The 27,373-nt window shown below is 40.0% G+C and overlaps 1 protein-coding gene across 1 annotated transcript; it reads left to right on the forward strand.

The window, feature by feature from the left end:
• Positions 1-719: 719 nt before the first annotated feature.
• On the forward strand, positions 720-27,152 carry LOC308408457 (uncharacterized protein). Its single transcript, XM_080900706.1, has 14 exons — positions 720-771; positions 4,375-4,512; positions 4,597-4,698; positions 4,825-4,866; positions 6,874-6,952; positions 8,784-9,009; positions 9,172-10,975; positions 11,766-11,918; positions 13,069-13,242; positions 13,955-14,128; positions 15,363-15,409; positions 15,580-16,113; positions 16,533-16,656; positions 24,877-27,152. The coding sequence occupies exons 2-14, from the start codon at positions 4,424-4,426 to the stop codon at positions 26,657-26,659; spliced, it is 5,331 nt and encodes a 1,776-aa protein (XP_080756832.1). The 5' UTR covers positions 720-771; positions 4,375-4,423; the 3' UTR covers positions 26,660-27,152.
• Positions 27,153-27,373: the final 221 nt, after the last annotated feature.

Raw genomic sequence — 27,373 nt, forward strand, 5'->3', positions numbered from 1 at the left:
GGACTGCCATACACGTTATGTGTCTGTGAGCAAGAGGAGGGAGAAAAAGGTGAGTGGAAAGGTACGAGTTGTCATCGAGCAAAAATAAGAGCTGGAAGCATGTAAATATAATAATAACCACTGCAGCCAAGAAGAGTGCCTGACGAGCCCAGTTGTAAGTAAGCTATTAAGACTCGACTGTACACCGTGTTCGTGTTTTCCTCCGAAACAATAAGTTCCGTTGGAGCAGCCTTTCAACGCCTCTCTCTGTCTCTCGCAAGCAAAGTTGACCCACACAACAAAGTAAAGCTATTTTTTGGCTACGAGCCGACAGGGACCCCGCCGTATTAGTCAGAGGTCCCTTTACTATACGGGACCTTCAGTAACAGTAATAAATCACACAGCAATAGTACATTCGTGTAGTTGTAAAAAGCATGATAATATATTAAGTAATCCAGAGAAACATGCTGAACATTTGAAGCTTTTATATTCCAAGCAAAGTAAACAGTGTTTTAGAGACGATCTGTGATTAGTGTGTTCACACCTGCAGCTTCAACAAGGTTTCGTGTACTCACACGTCAGCATGCGAACTTTACTCTGACTAGATTTAGTCTGAGCAGTCAGACAACATATTTTTAAATGTTACAGCATCAACACACACAGAGCTTAGCCCCTCCCACCTGTCCTGCTTCAGGTGGAGTCCCACCTCCTTCCTGTAAGCAGCTCACCTGTGTGTCCCTGTTTAATGTCCAGGTGTGGAGCTTGTTGTTCGTGTCTCTGTGTGAAGAAACTGTAAGTTTTTTTTGTCTCCTCCTTTAACAGTTTGACTGTTTGTTTCTGCTCTGTGATGTTTGAACCAGATGTTCAGCTCTTACTTCAGGACAAACTTTGATCACTCTTTTTTTAAGACACTGGTTATCAGTAACTACACTGAAACATTTGTTACTGTGAACAACAGTTTAAATGGATCTGTATGAAACTTCACATCCATTAGACAAATTAGTTTGTTGCTGAGAAGTGGACGTTCAGGTTTTACTGAATTTGTACTGGTTTTATTGTTGAAACAAGATGAAGTAAAGAAGCAGAATGTTTCAGTAAAAACATGAACAACAGAAGAAAATTCAAGAGCGATGTGACTTACATCATGCATGATGTGCAGAAAAGTATTTGGCAACTTTTCCATGTCTTTGTGTCGCTGTCGAGTTTACTTTGTACTTTCTCTTTTTGGATGAATCAGTGGATTTGAGTCTGAGTTTTCTTGTTTAGCATTTTAAGCTTTTAATCAATGATAGTTGGACAAGGTGTGGTCTCTTGCCTTTCTCTCCATTTTGACGTCCCACGTCTTCAGATTTTTTGTAAAATGCTTTTACATTTCTTCCTTTTGAACAGTTTTCAAAGGCTCACTTGATGTTATTTGAGTCAGTTGAGTCCTTTATGTAAAGGTTAAGATCTATGTTGCATTCAATCACAATAGGAAATGCAATCAGAAGCACAAATAAACAAAAAATAAAAACTAATCAGTACTGATTATTAGTCTTTACACTGCATTCAGAATTATTATGCAAATGGTATTTTTCTCTGATTTTCCTAAATAGTGATTCAAATGACAGTCAACATAATTTTCGAATAGAATAGCCTCCCAGAGCTGCTGTTTGGATGTGAACTGCCTCCCACCTGTTTTGCTTGCTTGAATGCTCCAAAGGTTCTCAATAGGATTGAGGTTAGGGGAGAATGGGGGCCACACCATGAGTTTCTCTCCTTTTGTGCCGATAGCAGCCAATGATGCAGAGGTATTCCTTGCAGCTTGAGATGGTGCATCGTTTTGCATGAAGATGATTTTGTTGCGGACAGCACTGTTTTTCTTTTTGTACCATTGAAGAAAGTGGTCAGTCATACTTTGCAGAGGTCATTTTCACACTTTCAGGGACCCTAAAGGGGCCGATCAGCACTTTTCCCGTGATTCCGGCCCAAAGCATGACTCCACCATCTCCCTGCTGACGACGCAGCCTTGTTGGGACATCATGGCCGTCCACCAACCATCCACCACTGCATCCACCACTGCATCCATCTGGACCATCCAGGGTTGCACGGCACTCATCAGTGAAGAGGACTGTTTGAAAATTAGTCTTCATGTAGTTCTGGGCCCACTGCAACCATTTCTGCTTGTGAGCATTGGTTAGGGGTGGCCGAATAGAAGATTTATGCACAACTGCAAGTCTCTGGAGGATCCTACAGCTTGACGTTTGCGGGGCTGCAGAGGCACCTGCAACTTAAAATATGTGTTTGCTGCTTTTTAATGGCCTTTTAGCAGCTGCTCTCTTAATCTGATGTATTTGCCCAGCAGAAACCTTCATCATTGTGATTTGATTTCAGTGATCCAAAGATCACCACCACCACAGTGTGTATGCATGTGAGAATGTGAGAATGTGTGTGTGTGTGTGTGTGTGTGTGTGTGTGTGTGTGTGTGTGTGTGTGTGTGTGTGTGGCCACAGAATGTGTGTCTCTTTGTGTGCGTGACTTCCAACTGTTTCTAACACCACAATTCCATCCTTGAGTTTAATTGAAAAACAACTTATTTAATCTTTATGAAACTTAAATAAACACAATTTGTATAATAATTTGGGATCCGGTGTATGTATAAAAAACTCAGCGAAATGTTCAGGTGTGAAGATCTGAACCACTTTAACAAGGACTCCTATTTGTTGATGAAAAACAGAAGCACGTATTTAAAAACAGAAAGAACAGAGAAGAATAAAGTTGTAATAACCAAGTTAATGTTCACACTCAGACCCACATGTAGCGTGACACACTCAGGCATGAGGAAGTGTACAGTTAAAAACATTCCTCTGCTAACAGCTGATAATTTTGGCGTCACAGAAACTAATGGAGCTGAACTGACCTGACTGTATTTATAGAGCACTGTAATATTTCATAACTTTAAGGTTTTTAAAAAAAACATTTCTCTACGTTTGTAGCTCTGGATTTATTAAATTCTATAATTGTGATGTCTGCATGTGAATTATGTTCTATAACTAAAGGCTAAACTAATAATTTTGATGGTATCATTAAATCCTCTTGGACTATCTGTCTGTCAGCTCTCTGTTGGTGTAGCTGATGTGGAAATAGTTTTGTGATGGAAGATTTCTTTATTCTATGTAGTAATATGTATTTTACATTGGTAATAATAGTATCACTTTGTCACATAGTTATATGCATGTAGGATGTTATCTCAAGTGGGCCTTATGTTTATCACACCTTCACAGTGGGGTCATTGCATGTGGGTTACAGGCATATAGGCACCGCATAAGGGAGGTGCCGGTTGGTCGTAATTCTCCTTTGGGGGGAAGGGTTCGAGGATGAGCTGAACTGGGAGGTATAGAGCTACGTGATGTGCTGAGGAGTTTCCTTTGTCCATGAGTTTGGCCGGGTCATATGTAAGGCAGCGCCCATCTTTAGAGACCATTCTGGTTTGTGACCAGAGCCCTCTCTCCACATGCAGTGTGTATAATAAACTCTGCTTCAAAAAGATGCTTACCGGGTGTTTGCAGTTTATTTAAAATTTCCTCAACAGTTACCTTTTGTAGTTTGTGATCACAGTGATAAATGCGAGCAATGTAAAACAAATTGTAAAGAATTGGTTTGCTGTCGGTTCCAGATGTGTCCAAAATGTGATCACAGAGGTTCTCTGATGAGTTAGGAATGAGACTGTGTTGGCAGATCATCTCTAATCTTCTGTGCAATAAAAAATGATTTAACATCATCGTAGCCCAGATAGCTGACTCATCTGTTAAAGCTGTTCTTGTGTTTTTGGGTTCTTGATAAACAGCTTCCTTTCTGTTTTCAGTCATTCTATATCTATTATAGTGCTGGACCGAATCATTGAGTAATTTGATTACTGTGTGCCCATGTGTTAAATGATGTAAACGTGAGCATTTCACACACATTTGCAAGTAAAACAGAGCTACAATAAAAGTGTATTTAGGAGCAACCAATTAAAAAGTCTGACCACATTAAGGCTACACTATGGGGCGCCGTTTGTAAAGGGAAACGTGCTGAAATTAACATCAACATCTTTCCACATTTAGCTCAAAACCTTACAAAAACATGTTTTTTCGAGTCATTTTTTACAACATTTAGTAAAATATTTGTAACTTTTTATGTTACATTTATATTTATGTTACTTACTACTGTACAGTGCATCACTTCAGTAGTTTAGAGGACCAAGGCACGGCAAGACCAACATCAGGAACATCGGCAACTAAAAGAAATGTTACATCTCTTGTGTTTTGTGAAAATGAGAAAAGACAAGAAAAAACAAGTCACGCTAAACTTATACAATAGCATTAATAGTATTTCAGTTGATGTGCACATGAATGATTGGTGTTTCCTCTGCAGGTGAAGGTAGAAGGTTTGTGTGAGCTGACGTGGATGTGAATTCGGCAGCATGGATCCGTGTGAGGACAGAGAGGAGGGAGTCCCTCCCTCTAAAACCACTCTGTGTGGGGAACATGACAGCCAGACCAAAGCTCAGAGGTGAGATGACCATCTCTAACTGTCCATGACTCTTCTCCATGTCACAGCTCAGCACTCACATCACTGCTTCATCATTATTCACAGGAACCAGCCTGAACCTCCACCCAGCTGTGTGTCCTTAAAGACTGACGACTCTAATGAACGTTTCATTAATTTTAAAGTCCAGCAGGCATCTGCTGCAGAGAGGTGAGCTGTTAGTAACATGAAGTCTTTGAGAGCTGATTTAACTGCTTGATGTTGTTGGATATATGTTGTTGGCAAACAAGGCTTTTATCTGAAATGACTTTTTTTTTTCTTTTTTAATCTCATCAGGACTGGATTTTATATTCCTGACGGAAACTTGGCTTCGACCCAGTGAGTTTTCTTCCTTCTCGGAACTTCCCGGATCACTGGTAGAGATGGAGGGCTAGCTTTGGTGTTTAAAAACAAATTTCGCTGTCGGCAACTGCCACCTTTTTTCTACCCCAGCTTTGAGGTGCAGTTTTTGGAACTGAACTCCACTCCCTCAGTCCTCTGAGCTGTGGTGTATCGTCCACCGAAATGCATTAAGGATTTTAATCTTGATGTTGCAGACTTACTAGGGAATCTTATGCTAGGATATGACCGTGTTTTAATTGTTGTTGAGTTTAACATCCATGTACGCTGTGAGACTAGACCACTAGTAAAGGACTTCCTTCCCCTTATGGACACTTTAATCTTACTCAGTGGGTGTGATCCAACTCACGAAATGCCACACACTTGTTCAGGTGCTGTCAAACAGTCTGGATGTTTGTATTACAGAAATCAAGGACTGTGGGATATCAGATCATTTCCCAGTGATGTTTAATATCGCAGTGTGTAATGTGGAGTTGAACAGTGAGGGACCTGTGCGTCAGTTATGCATGATAAAGTCATTGACCGCTGCTCACTATTCTCTGCTTTTACTAACTGTATGATGTATGATGCCAACTGTAAATATCAACACTTCGCTGAGTTCTTTTGGTTCCTCAGAGGCATCCGATGGAAGACAAAACACTGCTCAGTAGACCATTTAACCCTTTATTTCTCTTTCACATTACTTCTAGAATGGAGATGCGTCCTGCATGACACGTTGCCACGGATCTCAAAATGGTGCTGTGCCCCTAACAGTTTTATTCCAGACGCGCTCTCATTCTAGTCTAAACAACAGTGTCTCAGTAACCTTCCACTAGAGATGGTCCCCTCTTATCTACATTTTCCCACGCAAGTGTGAGCAAGAGTCTGCAGCTTTCTACTCTTGCAGCACACATGGTTTCATGCCTTTATTTTTCAGGGCTGTGTCCACTTAATACTGTACTTTATAACTTTATAACACTTATTATTAATAAAAAGCATAGTATTTTTGAGGCACTGCAAATTATTTAATCCCAACACAACTTTAGTTTGGAACTAGTGGTTGAAGAGCTAGCTAACTTTTTTTATTCAACATGTTCTGGCATGTTTGATTTTCTGTTGTTCTAGTCCAGCTGAACATAACATTCTTTTATCGAGACTTCAACACATTGTTGGTCTTAAAGGAGCCGTATTAAACAGGGTTTAAATTATAACTATCAGAGAGGTCCTTTTCTGTTGCTACTGAAGAATACTCCTCTTCCTCCGCCCCTATTTGTTGCGGTGTGCCACATGGGTCTGTTTTGGGCCCAACTCCCTTCTCCTTATACATCCTGCCTTTGGGATCTATTTTCAAGAAATACAACATTGCCTTTCACTGTTATATTGATGACATCCAAATTTACTTCCCCTTGATACTGGATGTCTCTGTCCCACTGCCACCTTTCCTTAACTGTCTACATGATGTTAAAGACTGAATTTTCTCACCCTAAACGAAAATAAGACCGAAGTTATTGTTTTATGAAGTCATGCCCCTTTGGATAAGTTAATGGATACTCTTGGGCCTCTTGCTTGTTATCACTCCCACACTGTAAGAAATCTCTGAGTGTTTTTAGATAGCTCTTTTAAATTAGAGAAGCAAGCGTCCACAGTTGTGAAAAACAGTTTTTTTGTCAGTTACATGAAATTGCCAAAGCGAAGCCTTATCTTCCTCCTAAAAATCTAAAAGAAAATTATTCATGCCTTCATCACCTCTAAACTGGACTGCTGCAATTCTCTCTGTTTAGGTATTCAACACTCCATCGCTTGCATTTAGTTCAAAATACTCATGCTGTATGTCTTCTAACAGGTTTAAGAATGTATGAAAGGTTTTCTCTGAAAAGGAGAAAAACGAACTAATCTGATTGTGAGCGCATGCTGCTCATCAACCCGTATTTAGCATTAATGGTGCAATCAAAGATGTGGTGGATCGGCATCCTGTACTTGGACTAATTCTTCATGATTTTTCCACAGAGTGGGCCAGAACAGCTCAGAGTTTCCCTGTGGTCAGTCTGCCCAGCAGCATGAAACACAACTGGACTCCATATTTATGGTCTGCACATGTTCAACAACTACTTTACTACTAAACAAAACATCTACATAATAATAATAATACTTATTATTATTATTATTATTGTTGTTGTTGTTGTTATTATTATTATTATTATTATTATTATTATTATTATTATTATTATTATTATTATTATTATTATTATTATTATTATTATTATTATTATTATTGATGCAAATACAATGAATGAAAGTATAATGTATTGTCGAGAATGACACCCAGACTCTTAAAACGTGAGGAGGGGGAGACAGAGGAACAGTCACTGACTAAGGAAAAATTGTTTTGGATCGTGTTGATTTTACACTAATGAGGTTAGTTAGTTTTGTCGCTATTTATTTTGAATAAATCTGAAGACAACCAGGATTTTGTTTTCGATATATAGTCAGTGAGTGAGGAGGGAGGCAAGGTAGATTTGTTGTTAAGCCGGATGTCATTTGTGTGTCAGTGGAAATTGTTGTTGTATTTATGAAAGATAGTACATGGAGAAGAAATGAATGATAAAATACCTCCAGTACTCCAGCTTCCTCCCACCGTCCAAAGACATGCAGATTGTCATTATGCAAATGTACTATTTATAAGATTGGGGAAACCTGCAGTCAGCTGAGACTGAAGAAGTCACTTGGATGAGTGACGAAATGTTTCTCCCACAAAACGCTACGTCCAGATGAACAGAATCAACTTTTGGAGACTGGATGATGTTGTTAAGCAATGAAAAGAGTGACTTGGTGTTACCTTCATTAGAAGAGATAATATGACAATAGTAACTGGGCAAGTTTGAGCGATGCTGTCCTTATAATGTCGTTTATGATTTTTATACAAGTCCAGTTCTTTTGTAGAGCCTCTAAAGTTTGTGACAGTAATAGTCAAAGTTCAGGTGTAAACTCAGGGGGTAGAGAAAGAGGAGAAAACAGATCTTTTCTTTTTTCATGGAGTTCAGTGTTGTAGAGTGAAATCAGTTCTTCAATGGTGAATAAACTCTGAATGTCTATGAAAGAGTCAATGCTACTGGAGAGAGAATTATTAATAGAGAATTGTTAATAAAGAGAGTTTCATAGGTAAGCGGGGTTACACCAGAGCAGCAAATCAGGTTTCAAATGTTTCCTTTAGACTGAGTAGCAACACCAATATGCTGCTGAAATCCAAACTCTCAAGGTAAGATACAAAATCTCTGATGAGAGAGTTATTAATACTGTGATAGATGTGAGGCAGGCAGCAAAATCATTTGGGAACTGATTGTTGAGTTTAGGGAAATGGTAGACAGTTGAAATAATGCTAGGAGTAGGAACAGACATTTAACACACAGTAGATTCAAAAGAACTGACACAGGAGCAGAGACTAGTATGACTTTTCACCTCTCATGATAGATGAGCCAGTACTAGTCCCCGGCCAGTACTACAGGATTGAAAGATGTTAACAAACCCAGGAGGAGTGGATTAATTCAACTGAGGCAAGTCATTGGGCATTGCTAAGTCTCAGTTGACCAGAGAAAGTCTAGCTTACAGTTGGTAAAGAGATCATAGAAGATATGTCCCTTGCTCTTAAGTGAGTGGGTGTTAGGTAGATGGAAGTTGAGAGTGATGGTATCATATTTAGCAGCAAAAAAAAAGAGGTGCATCATCCTACTGAGAACAGCTGAACAGTCAATTAAGACGTGACACAAATGTATAAAGTTACCAATGAGAAAGTCCAGTCATCTGTTCACAGTCATCTCCATGCTGCTCTTTGTTCGACCAGTGGATTGTCCAACATGGATCTGATGTTTGGCTGCATGATTTCAGTCTGACTGGGTCATTCATAAAGTATTCTGTTCCAGCTGCTGGAGGACAATATCATCCTTTTTGTAAAGAATGAGCTGAAGAAGATCCAGAAGGTTCTGAGTCCAGATTACCCAGAATGCGTAGAGAATAAGATTGTGAATGAGGAGGTTTTGAAGGGTGAGGATGATGAGCAGCAGAGCAGCAGAGAAGCATTTGTGAAGATCACATTGCACTTCCTAAGGAAACTGAAGCAGGAGGAGCTGGCTGACCGTCTGCAGAGCAGTAAGACAATTTCTCTAGATATTTAAGCTGCTGGATGAATGGAACATTTAGTAATGTCTCATTAATGTTAACAAAAACATTACACATGCATATTTTAGGGGGCACAAATCGTCATATGCATTTCATTTCATTGTTTTCTGGTTTTTTTTTTATTGTTTTCAGAACATGTTGCAGCAATTTGTAAGTGTAAACTTAAAACGAAGTTGAAGAAGAAGTTCCAGTGTGTGTTTGAGGGGATCGCTAAAGAAGGAAACCCAACCCTTCTGAATCAGATCTACACAGAGCTCTACATCACAGAGGGAGGAACTGCAGAGGTCAATGATGAACATGAGGTCAGAAAGACTGAAACAGCATCCTGGAAACCAGATAGACCAGAAACAACAATCAGACAAGAAGACATCTTTAAAGCCCAACCTGGAAGAGATGAACCAATCAGAACAGTGCTGACAAAGGGAGTGGCTGGCATTGGGAAAACAGTCTTAACAAAGAAATACACCCTCGACTGGGCTGAAGACAAAGCCGACCAGGACATCCAGTTCATATTTCCATTCCCTTTCAGGGAAATGAATATACTAAAAGAGAAAAAGTTCAGCCTGGTGGAACTTGTTCATCACTTCTTTACTGAAACCAAAGAAGCAGGAATCTGCAGCTTTGAAGACTTCCAGGTTGTGTTCATTTTTGATGGTCTAGATGAGTGTCAACTTCCTCTGGACTTCCACAAAACTGAAATCCTAACTGACCCTAGAAAGTCCACCTCAGTGGATGTGCTACTGACCAACCTCATCAGGGGGAAACTGCTTCCCTCTGCTCACCTCTGGATAACCACACGGCCTGCAGCAGCCAGTCAGATCCCTCCTGACTGTGTTGACATGGTGACAGAGGTCAGAGGGTTCACTGACCCACAGAAGGAGGAGTACTTCATGAAGAGATTCAGAGATAAGGAGCAGGCCAGCAGGATCATCTCCCACATCAAGACTTCACGAAGCCTCCACATCATGTGCCACATCCCAGTCTTCTGCTGGATCACAGCTACAGTTCTGGAGGATGTGCTGAAAACCAGAGAGGGAGGACAGCTACCCAAGACCCTGACTGAGATGTACATCCACTTCCTGGTGGTTCAGGCCAAAGTGACGAAGGTCAAGTATGATGGAGGAGCTGAGACAGATCCACACTGGAGTCCAGAGAGCAGGAAGATGATTAAGTCTCTGGGAAAACTGTCTTTTGATCAGCTGCAGAAAGGAAACCTGATCTTCTATGAATCAGACCTGACAGAGTGTGACATCGATATCAGAGCAGCCTCAGTGTACTCAGGAGTGTTCACACAGATCTTTAAAGAGAAGAGAGGACTGTACCAGGACAAGGTGTTCTGCTTCATCCATCTGAGTGTTCAGGAGTTTCTGGCTGCTCTTCATGTCCATCTGACCTTCATCAACTCTGGAGTCAATCTGCTGGAAAAACAACAACCAACCTCCCAGAAGTCTTTCTTTTTTAAAAAGAAAAGTAGTATAAAGTATCTCCACCAGAGTGCTGTGAACAAGGCCTTACAGAGCCCAAATGGACACCTGGACTTGTTCCTCCGTTTCCTTCTGGGTCTTTCATTGCAGACCAATCAGGCTCTCCTACGAGGTCTGCTGACACAGACAGGAAGTATCTCACAGACCAGTCACGAAACAGTCGAGTACATCAAGAAGAAGCTCAGTGAGAATCTGTCTGCAGAGAAAAGCATCAATCTGTTCCACTGTCTGAATGAACTGAACGATTATTCGCTAGTGAAGGAGATCCAACAGTTCCTGAGTTCAGGAAGTCTCTCCACAGATAAACTGTCTCCTGCTCAGTGGTCAGCTATGGTCTTCATCTTACTGTCATCAGAAAAAGATCTGGATGTGTTTGACCTGAAGAAATACTCTGTTTCAGAGGAGGCTTTTCTGAGGCTGCTGCCAGTGGTCAAAACTTCCAACAAAGCTCTGTAAGTGAATATATACTCATCACTATATTTAAAAATGGTTGATTTCACAAATGATTGAAAATAGAACAGTCATATATTAAATGATTTCCTGTTTGCTTCCCTCATAGGTCAGGTCAACCGATATCTCTAAATTACTTTTTTAAAATTGAAAGAAACTCCTAGGTTTTTTTGTAGTTCTGTGATTTTGTAATAATCCAAAGTTTTCAAGACTGTATGCATTTCTGTTAATGTATAATGTAAAATTACGTTTTATTCTGACACAGTATTGTTAGATTATATCTTAACATTGAGATAGCACAAATTTTTACGACAACCCACATTTAGCACCCCCCCCCCCCCCCCCCCCCCCCCAAAAAAAACAAAACAAAAGAAAGATGAACATGGGACCCTTTTCTGAATTACAATTAATCCAATTTCTGCCCCACCGTCCTACCTAAAAATATAAACAACATTTCCAAAATGTACAGAAGCCAGTTACAATGCAAGTGGATGATTTATTTTGTTTTTTTGTTGGTTTGTTTAAATTGTGTGTGTTTGTGTGTGTGTAAGAGAGAGAGAGAGATTTTTACTTTTTGAACATAGACATAAGATAATTGTTGTTGAGTCCTTAGCGGTCAGGGAGCATTGAACTGTTTGATGCCTCAAAGAAGAAAAGAAATTAAGAAAAAATTACAAAAATAATTTTGACATTGTTGATCAAGACTGCTTAAAAAATTGCTAAATCTAATAATACTTCAGTGTACTGTCATTGCACTACAACAGTGTTTTCAGTTTATCTTTTATTTTTCAGACTGAGTGGCTGTAACCTCTCAAAGAAAAGCTGTGAAGCTCTTTCCTCAATTCTCAACTCCCAGTCCTCTAGTCTGAAAGAGTTGGACCTAAGTAACAACGACCTGCAGGATTCAAGAGTGAAGTTTCCATACTCTAAACTGACAACTCTCCGGTCAGATCAATATATATTCTGTTTTCTTATCAGTTAACCCTCCTATTCTCCTCAAATATTACTATCACGTTTTACCATGGGGGTTATTTACCTCTACAAAATGGTTTACATACAATTGTTGACCAATTGTTTGCGTCAGGCACTTTGTTTATTTATTGAATACATTAGTATTCTCTTGATAATAAAATTCTAGTGCCACCATCAAGCCATGAAGTCAAACTTTTAATTTAGAATAAATGTATCTTGAAAAGTTTGAATTGAGAACTTTTCAAAATTACTGCCAACATTAATAACCACAAGTAGATGAACCCTGTTGGTCTTTGGTGATGACATGACCTTTTCTCTAGCACCACCATCAGGTCAAATGTTTAATTCTAGATCTGTTTCTTTCTCGTGGTGTTTACATCCATGCCCTTTAGAATGAATCTTGTTAATTTTTGCTCTAGCACCATGACATCACTTTCAATCACCCCTCCTCTTTTCTTATACAGGCCTGGGACTGGCAATGGTAGAGTTGAAGGTTTTTTTTTATTAATTTGTTATGTTTTGTTTGTTTTTGCTGTTTGTTTGGAGGGGGTGGTACATATTTCATGTGAAATTCAACCAGAAAACAGAAAATAATACGAACATAGTCAGAACATGGAACAGTTCTTGTCCAACAGCCAAATTTTTTCTCTGCACTACTGTACACAGGATGTGAAGAGAGTGTGTGCATGCTCCTTGCAGACATATTTCTTGCATTGTGCCCAGGTCATGCTAGTCTTAGAATCATTCCTGGTGGGACAGCCCTGGCACCTGCCATGTTTCCTGCCCGTGGTTTGTAGTATTCAAAAGTAGAATGGGAGGGAGAGCCTTCAGTTTTGAATCCCCTCTTCTATGGAACCAGCTTCTATTTTGGATTTGGGAGACAGACACTATCTCTACTTTTGAAATTAGGCTTCAAACTTTCCTTTTTGCTAAATCATATAGTTAGGGCTAGATCAGGTGACCCTGAATTTTTTATCTTGTCTTTCTTATCTCAGGGGGGTCATATGATTGTTGGGTTTTTCTCTGTATGTATTATTGTAGGGTCTACCTTACAACATAAAGCACCTTGAGGTGACTGTGACTTATATCAGTGTTCTTTGTGTTCTTGTGTATAAATCTGCAGACTGAGTCACTGTAACCTTGCAGAGACAGCCTGTGAAGCTCTGTCCTCAGTTCTTAGCATGCGGTTCTCTAGTTTGAGAGAGCTGGACCTGAGTAACAACAACGTGAAGGATTTGGGATTGAAGCTTCTGTCTGATGGTCTGGAGAGTCCATACTGCAAACTTGAAACTCTCAGGTCAGATCAAGATGTGCTCTGCTCTTTTTTTTCTTTTGCATTTTGTTTGTATAACTTAATAAAAATAACAAGATTTTTTGCCCTAGTTTTATAATCGTGAAAATTTTAATTTAGTTTTATTTACACAGTCCCAAACAATATTTAATCCTTAAATGATCCTGGATGCATTTTGTTCCATTTAATGTTTTTTTGTTTGTTTAATTTATTATGCTATTTTACCTGTGCTCAGTGAATATAGCTCACATTTCCTTCCACTGCCCAACTCGGTTGACATTGGTAGTGCCCCATATACGTTATGGACTATGTGAGGAGAGCCCTGCTTTTCCCGCCTGAGTTACCTGAATCTTTTTACTGAAGCATTTACTGAACCTTATCAGTCAGTCTTATCTAATCTGACACAGGACTCATGGGCTGTTTGTCCTCACTCGCACCAACATCACCTACATGTTAAAGCAGATGGTTAAACCTCCCTGAGCAAGATTTTGTTGGCGGTCTCTTCCTAGTTGTAAAACGTTTTTCCTCCTTCCTGTGACCAATTGCTGCTGACAGGGGACCATCTGAGAGTTGTGGTTCTTTCTCTTATATTGTAGTGTTATCTCTGCTATAAAAAGTTAAGACATTTTTATAAATGTAGGTAAATTAAATTGAGGGGATGGAGCTCACTTTCTCTGGGAAGAAAATAAAACACTTCTTTTTTGGTATGTACCTGCAGTCTGTCAGGCTGTTTGATCACAGTGGACGGATGTGCTTCTCTGGAATCTGCCCTGAGTTCTTCCCACTCCCACTTGAGAAAGTTGGACCTGAGCTACAATCATCCAGGAGACTTGGGAATGAAGCTGTTGGTGCCTGAACAGAAGAATCCATCCTGGAAACTGGAAACTCTCAGGTATGGAGAAAAGGTCTGGTACTGGAGGAAGACATTAAAACCATTGTTTTTCTTGTGGCATTACTGTAAAGTGTAGAAGTAAATTTAAATCTAATTTGATATACAAAGAGGTGTTTACAAAGGTTATAAAGCTAGTTATGTAGCTATTTGGTGGTTACGTGTTTTGATATTTACATGTTTACATGTTTGAATGTTTAGACATACATGTTCAAACCAGTAATAAGTATGTGTTATATCTACCTGGTTGTTTTCCCTGTTTTGATCTGAGTATAAGATTTCCTGGCTTCTGAGAGGCCAGTGAAGTATTCATGAGGGCGGCACACAGGAAGTGTGGGTTGTTGTTGCGGTGTGCTGAGAGTAAAGTGGCTGCTAAAAAGTTATCCGTCTCCATCTTGCTGTTCCTAATTATTCAGAGAGATTCCAAACCATCTAGTGAACCCTCACGTTACATTACCAATAAGTTTGATGTGTCACATGACCCTCTTCCTATTGAAAAAACAAAAGTTGCATCCAAGATGGCCGACTTCTAAATGGCCACCATGGTCACCACCCACTTGAGAAGTTTGCCCCCTCACAGATAATAATGTACCACAAACAGGACTTTAATATCACCAACCATTCCCATGTTAATACGGTGTATCCATATAAATGGCCCACCCTGTACAATTCACGACTACGTTAAGTCATTCACTAGTGTCTTTGCAGTTGTTTTGGGATCTTTGGACATATCTATAACTATATGTCTTCCCACAGTCTTTACATTTTTCACTTTGTTCCCCTGCCTGGCTTGTTCCATATAATAATAATAATAATAATAATAATACTAATAATAATAATAATGGATTAGATTTATATAGCACTTTTCAAGGCACCCAAAGCGCTTTACAATGCCACTATTCATTCACTCACTGGTGGAGGCTCTCTTTAAATATGCCCCGTATGCTCTCTTTAAATTTCTTAATACTTATGCTTGGGACTTGGAAACACTGGTGATTGTGTATATGGACCTTCTGCTTGGTGAGAATCAACAACTCTCTTTGTTTTGTTTTGTTTTGTTTTGTTTGGGGGAGGGGAGTGGCATTTGAAAGATACTGGTTCACAGATAGCCACATATTTCTGAAAATGTTGGACTGTTCCTTTATCACTGTCTAGCAGTATCAGTGTATGATGATGTAATGTCCTCGTGTGCATGCTGAAAGAGACTGTGCTGGTCTGATCCCCCTCCTCCTTTCAGGGTGGAGCCTGCTGGTGTCCGATGGTTGAGACCAGGTCTGAGGAAGTGTAAGTGCATTTTTAATGTGATTCATGAAAACAAAACAGCACACATTCAACCATCTTCAAACTGTCAAATCACTCATTCACCTCTCTGATGTCAGAAGTCATCATAGTGTCAATCAATCAACAGATGATAACAATAACTGCAACTGGATTGTGTTTGTTCTCTCCATCAGATTCCTGTCAACTCACAATAGATACAAACACAGTACACACAAACCTCAAACTGTCTGACAACAAAAGAAAGGTGACACATGTGGAGGAGGTTCATTTATATCCTGATCATCCAGACAGATTTGATGTTCATCCTCAGCTGCTGTGTAGAAATGGCCTGACTGGCCGCTGTTACTGGGAGGTTGAGTGGAAAGGAGATGTTGACATATCAGTGACTTATAGAAAAATCCGAAGGAAAAGTGGCAGTGATAACTGTTCATTTGGGTGGAATGATCAATCCTGGAGTCTCAGCTGCTCCGATGATGGTTACTCTGTCTGTCACAATAACAGAGAAACATCCATATCATCCTCCTCCTTCTCCTCCTCCTCAGTCTCTAACAGAGTAGCAGTGTATGTGGACTGTCCTGCTGGCACTCTGTCCTTCTACAGAGTCTCCTCAGACACCCTGATCCACCTCCATACCTTCAACACCACATTCACAGAACCTCTTTGTCCTGGATTTAGAGTGTGGTTTCCTGGTTCCTCAGTGTTTGTTTGCAGAGAATAATCTAAAGAGTGTACTCGTGCCTCTTTAGAGAAACACTTTGACTGTTGAACAGATAGTCTGTACATGTCTGTCTGTTTCACTCAGAAACACGTTTTCAGATTCATGGATAAAGATGGAAGCTTTGATTATTCCAGGATCCACATGTTTTTCTGTTGTTTTTCTTTTTCCACTCAAAGCTTCACACTGAATATCAGTATGTTGTGTTTCTCTGAAGCTCAGTTCACAACCAGCTCCTCTGCATTTTCAACAAACATGAACTCATTAAAAATAATCTGCTGTGATATCAAAAATGAATTCAGTTTAAGGTAGAATGTTATTTTATATTTCTTAGATATTAAATATGAAATGGTAACTCACGTGAGCCACCTTAAAATCACTATAGTCTGTGATAGGAACTGATGTCATTAGCAAACAGGATGTTAGCCAGTGAATTTGAGGAGACGGGCTGTGCTCAGCTAGTTAAATCCAGCAACATCCACTTACATCTTATGCCTTTTGTGGCTGCCGTCATCAGCGGTTATGCAGTTTTAAGGTAATTTCATGGTTTTAAGTTATAATAAATACATTAAGAATACTTTATTTTTAATAAATCAGATTGTAATGTACAGTGGTCCTTCGTTTATTGTGGGTGTTATGTTCTAAAAATAATCCGCAATAGTTGAAGTCTGCAAAGTAGCCAACTTTATTTTTTACAATTATTATAGATGTTTTAAGGCTGTAAAACCCGTCACTACACACTTTATTCACTTTTCTCACACAGGCATGAACATTTTCACTTTTCTCTCTTGTTTAGACACTCTCAAAGTTCAAACCTTTGTAGAAAAATAAGTCCAGTATTATAAAATAAAACCAAAAATAAAACCCTCTTTTCTGGTCCAGAACATGGGAATAGAGCACCTGCGAGAGAATTCAACATCAATTAATCATTAATAAATCATTGAATCAGAAGTTCAAGATTTTGTGCGATAGCTATCTTCCTCTGCCTTTTGGGTGCTACCGCAGGTGCCTTTGATGGTGCAAAACATGTTGGGGAGAAAAGTACAGAAATTTAGACTTACACTGCAAGCTATCAATGTAGTGATTCTGTACTGTACAGGAGAGACAGGAGGAGATTGACAATGGTCTACAGCTGATCAGGACACAGAACACAATGCGTTGTAAAAAACAAACAAACATTTTACGCTAGGTGACAAATCGTCAACATATTATGTTTTCGGGCACCCAACACGTTCCTACATGATGACATTGGAAACTGAGGACATATGAGAACCGTTTGGAGTCAATCTACACATGCGTCAGGATGTTACGCCTCAGGAGTGAGAATGGGCTCAAAATTGCACACAAAAAAATCCGCAAAACAGCAAGGCTGCAGAAGTTGAACCACGTTATAGCAAGGGACCACTGTATACATTGTTGGGTTTATATTTAAAGGATGTTTCCAGGGTGAAACCAATGTTCAGTCTGTTGTTTGGGGTTGACAATATTTTCAGTTACACGCCACTCTCGGTATATTTTAGGAGGATATGCTGACTTGTAATAAAAAGTAGTTAATATATTTTCATCGTTTTATCTGTACATGGTGAATATATAAAAGTGATTATGCCTTGTACTCTATGGTGCAGTTTCACCTTCCCCTGTGTCATTAAACCTGTGAACAGATGGAATTGTGTCATCAGAGTCTTAATGTAAGGAAGGAGTTTAGCTGACTGCCAAATCATAGCAGAGCCAGTAGAGAATCCAAATGTTTGATTTCTCTTTCTTGTGATTTTTTTTTTTTTTACCAACCTCTCCAAGTATGCTCATTGGTTCTGAAATAGGAAAAGACAGAAGCTCTTAAAATGAGAGCAAATGCAGATTTGCATGGTTTTTTCTTTTCTTTTCTCTCTAACCCCTTAAAACAGAATGCCTTATTAAGTCATGGAGCATCTACACTAAAATCTCCTAGAACTGTTCATTGATGGTGATTTGTGGCCCTCTGCGGATGAGAAGATGAACTGCATGATGTCAGTTTAAAGGCAAGTCTACCACACATCTGTTTGACCGTCACCAGTTAATCTGTGACACGAGTTAATCTGCCGGCATTGTGGCTCGTCTGGAAAAGCAGGTGTATCGATAGACATGATAGGTTTATATAAACATGCGGTTTTAAGCTCTAATGTCTCAAATGAAAGCTAGTTCAGATAATGTTTCAAAAGACCTACCCAGTGTTACAAAGTGGACTGGCTTCCACAGTGAATACTGCTGTGTGCAGACAGGGGACAGGTGTGCAGCTCACACCAGAATACAGTTTGTGGGGTTCATCTTGACTTGTGCAGGCATGTTTGTTTGTTTGTTTGTTTGTTTAAAAATGTTTATGCACCATCTTTCTCTCCAGCAGGTGGCAGTGACATCTTCTTTATAAATGTAATACTTCAGTTGAGGCTTTTAAAGCTGATTGACAACTTATTGTATATATAAAAAAAGATGACACCTTTCCCCCCCTGCAGATATAGATCTCACGTGGCACTCATCTGTACTACTTTCAGCCATTTTAGTCTTTTTTTTGTTTCTAGAAAATATTCAGGGATTTTAAGAGACAAGGACAAAGAAAGAAAAACGATATAAATAAAAACATCAATTAGAAAGAAGCTCCAGCCTTTGATTTTTTTTAAAGTGAGAGGGGTAACAGACTTCAGAGGTGACCATGACATTGTCATGGGAACTGTCTTTTTTCCCCACCACATTTGCACAGGTTACTCAGAGACAGCCACCTGCTGGTTGTTGGAATTTGCCCCAGGATTCTGCAAACAGTGTAATAGTAAAACAATAAAGGAGGGGTCATATATGGTGCATATAAGGATCCGAGCCCAGAGCGTACCTTGAGAGATGGTTTTTGGCACAAACCTGAGATTTGTAATAGGGTGGTGGGAAAGTTCCTGATTTAAATCCTGGCTGAGGCCTTTCTGTGTGGAGTTACGATGTTTCTTCCATGTTAATCAGTCCAAAGACATGCATGTTAGGTGTATGTGAGGCAAATTAATACTTGAAGTGTATAGAATAAAGTGCTGAATACATTTTTAAGATAATAAGATTATAAAAGCAAATGAGTTGCCATTTCACTGAGTGTGGGAAATGCATACCACAGATTTAAGGTTTCTTACCACTGCTTTGAATACACAGACTAGTTTGTAACAGTTTTAATATTTTTTTTGCTCCGTTAATTCATATTTAATTAAACCTGATCATTATAGATGAGGAGAATCTTTTAATACAGCAGTGAGAACAGTGTTTATAAGTTGTGCTTTCAGTGAAATGTATTCAAATGATTAAGACTGTTATGTTTTCATGTCTAAGTTAAACACAATGTTGTGTGATAGTAGATGTTTTTCTGCTCCCTGCTCTGAAGCATTAACTAAAATTTCATCTGTGGTGGAATTTTCTGTTAATAAAGTCTGCAACACAATCAGCTGTGGCCAGGCTACTGAAATTACTGCATGCAGGAGAGCAAACACAGACATCAAACAGTTATACAATCAGGAGAGCTCTAAAACAGAAGTGGAGCTTCCCCTCCTTTATGCATTCCAAAGAAGAGGGAAGGAAGTCATAAACTGATCATAACACACGTCACGCGGCTCGCTATGAAACCTAATGGAACAATGGGTATGCTGTTTCATGCCTTTGGCGTTATCAGCAGCTGCAGAGGGAGTTGTTTTCTTCAACTACTGAGGCTTAAATAAGTTCATCTAGTTTTAGAAACTTCCACTGAACAGTCTATTACAGTGTTTCAGTGTTTCATTTGCATAAGTATTTAACACCTTAAACAAGAAAAATGGAAATTTTCCATTACAGATCACTGGTTTAGTAATGAGATGAAGCTGAAACCATGACTCTCCTCCACAGAGTCCAGACCACATTCACTCAGCCGCTCTATGCTGGACTTTGGCTTGGGTTGTATAATGGAGCCACTGCAGAGTTGATTAAAGTCAAACAGAGAAGACAGGTTCATGTTGATCCCTGACCATTATATGTACTTGTGTAGTTTCTAAATGAGGCTTTACATTTTAGAAGCTGAGAAGTTCAGTGGTCCATTGATGTGTGAAAATAATATTGCACTGATTCAAACTGTACTTACATTTATATACCTTACATCAATATAAATCTGAATTTGTTCTTATGGCTGATAATCATGTGAGTTTAAATGATACTACTCTTCATATTCAGCATGTTTGAAATCTGTCATCAGTCTGGTTAGTGCTTTTATTCTGTAGTTGCTGTAGTGGGTTGTCAAATGCAACAATATATTGGAGCTGCAGTGATTCATCAGTTAGTCAATGATTAGAGAATTGAGTGTTTTAAACGTTTCACCTGCAGCTGATCATAAAGAGGAGAGCACCAAATGTCCAAACATGAGTGAGCTGAAGGTGTCTGCCACTGAAACCAAATAATTAAAAAAAAACAAAACAATAAAAAACCACTTTAAATGAGGCTGTGGTCAGAGTTTTAGTTAAGCACTTAGTAGTACTTCCTAAATACACGGGGAAACCCACTGATGTTGATGAATGTCCTCACAAAGACGGCCAAATGCCGTGTACACAGAGCTGCTTTGAGGTAAACTCTGGTTTACCAAAGTAAAAGAATGGCCCATACGACCTCAATGAAGTCGTCACTTGAAATTTACAGGTGAGCTGAATGCTGACAAGCACACATCGTTCTCTTCCTTCCTTCCTTGGTCATTTTAATGTTTGTTTACTGCAAACGCTCATATTCAACAAGAGGAAAAGAAACTGGCTAGAAGGGGGACAAGGAGAGGAGGGAGAGAAGGAAAGGAGGAAGGAAAAGATGGGGGAGGAGGGATGGAGGAAGGTAGGAAGGGAAAAGATGGGAGAGGAGGAAGAAAGGAAGGAAAAGATGAAAGAAGAGAGTAAAAGGAAAAATATGAGAAAGGAAGGAGAAGAGACTGACAGATGGAAGTGAACGTAAAGCCACGTTGAACTTGGTAATGTAGCGAGCTCTAACGTCAGCTTGAGGTTTTTTGGACCAAATTCACTGGTACGAGACTGAATCTGATCTCCGTGGAGGAATGTAGAAACTGCGCTTCATTAAAGCAGCGGAAACCCAGACTTTAATGAGTCGAGTTTATTTTAGCAGCGTCTTGGAGTAGACTCTACTACACTCAGAATCCGTTTAAAGGAAGCTTATTTATTCTCAACCAGGATGAGACGAACTCTGACTTTGAATCTCTGTCTTCCCACACATCTCCTGTCTGAGCCTCGCACCGAGCTTTCTGCTTCAGTATGTGGGAGTTTGTAGGAGAGCAGATGATATTATGCAACCAGAACTGGCTGCAACACCCCGTACGAGGAAAACTGAAGCATGTAGGTGTTTTTTTCCTTTTCTCTGAGCTTCATTGATAAAACTAATGAATTAAATCTAAGCTGTGCAGCAGGTCCGTGCTGCTGCTCATCAGTGCTCTGCACATGTGGATGGTTTTCTTCCTGCCTAATGCTCCGACATGAAAGAGTCAGATTTTATGGGCTTTCTATTTTTACAACCTGCTGGAAATGAAAGGTGCAGCATGAAAGTGTGTGTAGAGTTTGATGTGTGTTTGTAGTAGCCTGATAACGTACCGCCAGCTGACACAACAACAGGCAGACGACTGCAAAATCCCAAACAAAGAGAGCAAAACCAGCTGAAGAGTGAAAAAAATGAACCAGAAAGACCAAAGATGGGAAAGAAGAAAAGATGAAGGGAGGAAAGTGGCAGAGGGGAAGAGGAAACAGAAGAGGCAGAAATGGAAGGAAGGAAAACATTGATTAGGATACAAAAGAAAGATGAAGGAAAGAAAAACAATTCAAAGAAGAGAAACAAATGAAATATAGGGAAGGACAAGTGAGGAAGGAAATAAAGCAAAGAGAAAAACACATGAAGACAAGCTAAGTAAATGAAGGTGGAAGCAGGAATGATGGAAACACCGAAGACAAAGGAAAGTGGAATAAGATGAAGAAACAAAAGTACATTAATGTGAAGGATAAAAAGAAACAAAAGAGGAAAGAAGAAAAATAAAGTAAATAAGGACAAAGAGGTTATAAAACAGAATAGGATGCAAAGTAAGGAAAAGGTAAATAAAAGAAAGCAAATGAAAAGCCGTGGAGGCTTCAGCTGAGACTGAAGAAGTCATCTATCCATCTTCTGCTTATCCACTCTGGAGTCAGAACACCAGCCCAACATAGTGCTATAATTTGTATCCAGATAATTAAAGTAACTAATTAATTGCCTTAAGACTGAATTCTGTGATATTTACATGACAAATTAAAGTTGGAGATCTACTAAAAGACAGAGTTAAACTCAGACTCCATCCTATGATTTAATGATTTATATTACAGGGGCCTGTTTTTCTGTCCCCAAAGGGTGACGACATAGAAACGTCCCCACTAAAATAGTAATACGGCTAAATGCACACACATGTACCCCTAGGAAAAAGTGTGTGTGTGTGTACCATGTTTACATACCTGTGTGGGGACCAAGAATTGGAAGTTTACCATACTTGTGGGGACCAACAGCCCTTATGGGCACAGAATAGGTTAGACCAGTGTTTCCCAACCTTTTGGAGCCACGGCACATATTTCACATTAGAAAAATCAAACAGCACATCACCAAACAAAAATGTCTCAAAAAGCATTTTGATCATTTATCTTAGCAAAATAGGCTCAGTTTGTCCCCAGTATACCTTTTTGCTTTCTTCTGACCATCACTCATGACGGCCTTCATGTGGGCTGGAATTTTCTCCAGGACCCAGACTGACTGCTTTTTCTCTTCAAATATTTATCTATTGCTATTATGTGCTGTGTTCTGACAGCATGACTATTATGTAATATCTTCTTCTGTTTGACAACCAACTTAATTAGAACAGGTGGTTGTACCGCCCTCTAGTGGAAGAGAATGTAATTGTTCTGCCTGTTACTCACTGCGGTCACTTGGAGTACTAATCAGGTGGAACCAGATAATCTTCTACGGCACACCTGTGTGCCACGGCACTGTTTTTGGGAAGCACTGGGCTAGTGTTAGGATAAGCATCTAGGGAAGGATATGAAAACATGACTGTGTGTGTGTGTGTGTGTGTGTCCCATATTTTATTTTTGTAGCTTGCACTGAGGGCTGATTGATTATGTATGTTCTGCCTGCAGCACTGCGGTGTGTTTGTTGACCTTCTTGTAAGCGACACACACAGGGAAGCACGAACTGTAGCACGTTATAGGTGAATAACACCAGCGCAGTCTCTAATGCAGCTCAGGCAGCTTTGCAACTCAGCGCCATCACTGTTGTGAGGTGTTCCTGTTATTTTGTCCACCCCATCCTCATATAAAAATAGAGAGAGAGAGGATGGCATTTGTGCTTTCAGTGAGATGAAACAATAATAGCTTACAGACATGAACACACACGTGCATCTATGCTTGTGGACCTTCTGTGACATGATGCGTAATCCACACAGCTGTGAAGGTAAGTCATACCTTAAGAAAACAGTGATTTGAGGTTAAGGGGATTCCTCTGAAGTGGTGCAAAAGTGTGAAACAAGTCAGAAAGAAGTTGTTTAATGTTTGTGTACATGGACATGTCTGGGGATAAATGTATGCTCACCACCTCAATGAACTCAAGCAACAAGGAGCAAAAGTCCTTACTGATGCGAGACCAGTGAAGTCATACAGGAAACAATTACTTCAACTTATTTGTGTGTTTGTTTGCTGTTGTGAAACTGTAAGTAAAGAGTGGAAGGTGGATCTAGCTGAGAATCTGCACGTTTTCTGAGCAATGTCTTGTGATTGACATGTCATTAGCTAAAAACTATGAACTAGTTACCACTCTTTCCTGATGCCTGAGTGTAATATACAAAGAGAACCTAATATTTTGTTCAATATGACAACAAACCATTGAGCGGTGAAGAGATCAGAAAAATGCTTGCTTGATCTTGTCACATGGTCATTGGTCATTTTACCATACACTCCTTTTTGACTTGACCAGTAGTCTTTTCACAATCACAAGGGTATTTTGCAATGACCCTGGTGAAGGCCACAGGGGGAAATGTGTTGGTCACGCATTAAAACTGGTTCCTAATACTTTAAGTTTCACTGGAGTCTTCATGTCATTAGATCTTTGTCTTCGCCATGAACCTTGAAAGTTGTTCCAGAAAGGTTTGTTGCTATTTTAATGTAAAGAACATGGTTATTTCTGTTGCAGCAGCTGTTATAAATGCAAAAGTAAAATGCAAGATTCTTTTGAGTAATTAACTTTTTGCAGGAATATCTGTAATTATATGTGCAGACTCTGCTGACTGTTCAAAGCAATGCAGTGGCATTTATCTAGTTCTCATCCTGTTACAGCAACATTGATTACTGCCTATAAAAGCAATAAATAAATAAATAAAAGCAACCAGCATATGTCTGCTAACCTAACCCTGCTCTATACATATGCTTTGATTAGGTCAGCAGCCTCTGCTGTTCTGACAGTTATTGTTACCTGAGACATTTCTGTCCAGTGTTCATTAAAGCTGGATTTTTAAAAATTATTTATATAGAAGAAGCAGTAAATAAAAATGGTTAAACACACAGTTTCACTCTCTAACTGCTCCTCTTCCTGGAGTGAAGCACAGCCTGATAACCTCCCTCTTCTTCCTGCTCTTAAACACAGCACCTCCTCTCTGTCCACGTGTTTCCTCGTTCCCTCCCCTTCAGATCTGCACTTTGAAGATGGGTGTAACCAACATGTGGTGACGTGTAAGAGCTGACAGGCTCCATTCACTGCAGAAACATGTTGTTGAGATCAGAGCTCAGACTAGTTTCAGTTATAAGGAAGAGAAACTCACACAGTCACTGACACTGAGAGGAGAAATGGCACAGAAAGGAGTTCAGCTGGACCGAGAAACCTTCTCTTGTTCCATCTGTTTGGATCTACTGAAGGATCCGGTGACTACAGCCTGTGGACACAGCTACTGCAGGAACTGTATTAAAAGTTTCTGGGATGAAGAGGATAGGAAGGGAATCCACAGCTGCCCTCAGTGCAGGAAGACTTTCACACCGAGGCCTGTCCTGGAGAAAAACGTCATGTTTGCAGCTTTAGTGGAGCAGCTGAAGAAGAGTGGACTCCAAGCTGCTCCAGCTGATCACTGCTATGCTGGACCTGAAGATGTGGCCTGTGATGTCTGCACTGGGAGGAAGCTGAAAGCCATCAAGTCCTGTTTATCTTGTCCAGCCTCTTACTGTGAGAAACACCTCCAACATCACTATGATGCAGCTCCATTAAAGAAACACAAGCTGGTGGCCCCCTCCAAGAAGCTCCAGGAGAACATCTGCTCTCGTCATGATGAGGTGATGAAGATTTTCTGTCGTACTGACCAGCAGAGTATCTGTTATCTCTGCACGATGGATGAACATAAAGGCCATGAAACAGTCCCAGCTGCAGCAGAAAGGACTGAGAAGCAGAAGGAGCTCGAGGTGAGACGACTAAACATCCAGCAGAGAATCCAGGAGCGAGAGAAAGATGTGAAGCTGCTTCAACAGGAGGTGGAGGCCATCAATGGCTCTGCTGATAAAGCAGTGGAGGACAGTGAGAAGATGTTCACTGAGCTGATCCGTCTCCTCCAGAAAAGAAGCTCTGATGTGAAGCAGCAGGTCAGATCCCAGCAGGAAACTGAAGTGAGTCGAGTCAAAGAGCTTCAGGAGAAGCTGGAGCAGGAGATCGCTGAGCTGAAGAGGAAAGACGGCGAGCTGGAGCAGCTCTCACACACAGAGGATCACAACCAGTTTCTACACAACTACCCCTCACTGTCAGCACTCAGTGAGTCTACACACTCATCCAGCATCAATATTCGTCCTCTGAGCTACTTTGAGGATGTGACAGCAGCTGTGTCAGAGACCAGAGATAAACTACAGGACATCCTGAGAGAGGAATGGACAAACATCTCACTGACAGTCACTGAAGTGGATGTTTTACTGTCACCAGCAGAGCCAAAGACCAGAGCTGGATTCTTAAAATATTCACATGAAATCACACTGGATCCAAACACAGCAAACAGATATCTGTTATTATCTGAGGGGAACAGAAAAGTAACAAGAATGGAACAACAACAGTCTTATTCTGATCATCCAGACAGATTCACTGGATGTGTACAGGTCCTGAGTAGAGAGAGTCTGACTGGACGTTGTTACTGGGAGGTGGAGTGGAGAGGGGGAGCAGTTGGTGTTGCAGTTGCATACAAGAATATCAGCAGAGCAGGGGGGGGCGATGAATGTGTATTTGGATACAATGGCAAATCTTGGGAATTAGATTGTGTCACAAACAGTTATAAATTTTGGCACAACAATGTCCAAACTGTCCTCTCAGGTCCTCGGTCCTCCAGAGTAGGAGTGTACCTGGATCACAGAGCAGGTATTCTGTCTTTCTACAGCGTCTCTGAAACCATGACTCTCCTCCACAGAGTCCAGACCACATTCACTCAGCCGCTCTATGCTGGACTTGGTCTTTGGAAAAATGGAGCCACTGCAGAGTTGATTAAAGTCAAATAGAGAAGACAGGTTCATGTTGATCCCTGACCATTATATGTACTTGTGTAGTTTCTAAATGAGGCTTTACATTTTAGAAGCTGAGAAGTTCAGTGGTCCATTGATGTGTGAAAATAATATTGCACTGATTCAAACTGTACTTACATTTATATACCTTACATCAATATAAATCTGAATTTGTTCTTATGGCTGATAATCATGTGAGTTTAAATGATACTACTCTTCATATTCAGCATGTTTGAAATCTGTCATCAGTCTGGTTAGTGCTTTTATTCTGTAGTTGCTGTAGTGGGTTGTCAAATGCAACAATATATTGGAGCTGCAGTGATTCATCAGTTAGTCAATGATTAGAGAATTGAGTGTTTTAAACGTTTCACCTGCAGCTGATCATAAAGAGGAGAGCACCAAATGTCCAAACATGAGTGAGCTGAAGGTGTCTGCCACTGAAACCAAATAATTAAAAAAAAACAAAACAATAAAAAACCACTTTAAATGAGGCTGTGGTCAGAGTTTTAGTTAAGCACTTAGTAGTACTTCCTAAATACACGGGGAAACCCACTGATGTTGATGAATGTCCTCACAAAGACGGCCAAATGCCGTGTACACAGAGCTGCTTTGAGGTAAACTCTGGTTTACCAAAGTAAAAGAATGGCCCATACGACCTCAATGAAGTCGTCACTTGAAATTTACAGGTGAGCTGAATGCTGACAAGCACAC

This window comes from Rhamphochromis sp. 'chilingali' (assembly GCF_963969265.1).
Source record: "Rhamphochromis sp. 'chilingali' genome assembly, chromosome: 1".
In the NCBI taxonomy this organism is placed as follows: domain Eukaryota; kingdom Metazoa; phylum Chordata; class Actinopteri; order Cichliformes; family Cichlidae; genus Rhamphochromis; species Rhamphochromis sp. 'chilingali'.

Coding starts and splice junctions, on each gene's coding strand:
- LOC308408457 (XM_080900706.1), top strand. CDS start 4,424: ATGGATCCGTGTGAGGACAGAGAGGAGGGAGTCCCTCCCTCTAAAACC. Junction 4,867..6,873: donor GGAAACTTGGCTTCGACCCA/GTGAGTTTTCTT, acceptor ATTTTTCCACAG/AGTGGGCCAGAACAGCTCAG. Junction 16,657..24,876: donor AGCGGTTATGCAGTTTTAAG/GTAATTTCATGG, acceptor GTGACGTGTAAG/AGCTGACAGGCTCCATTCAC.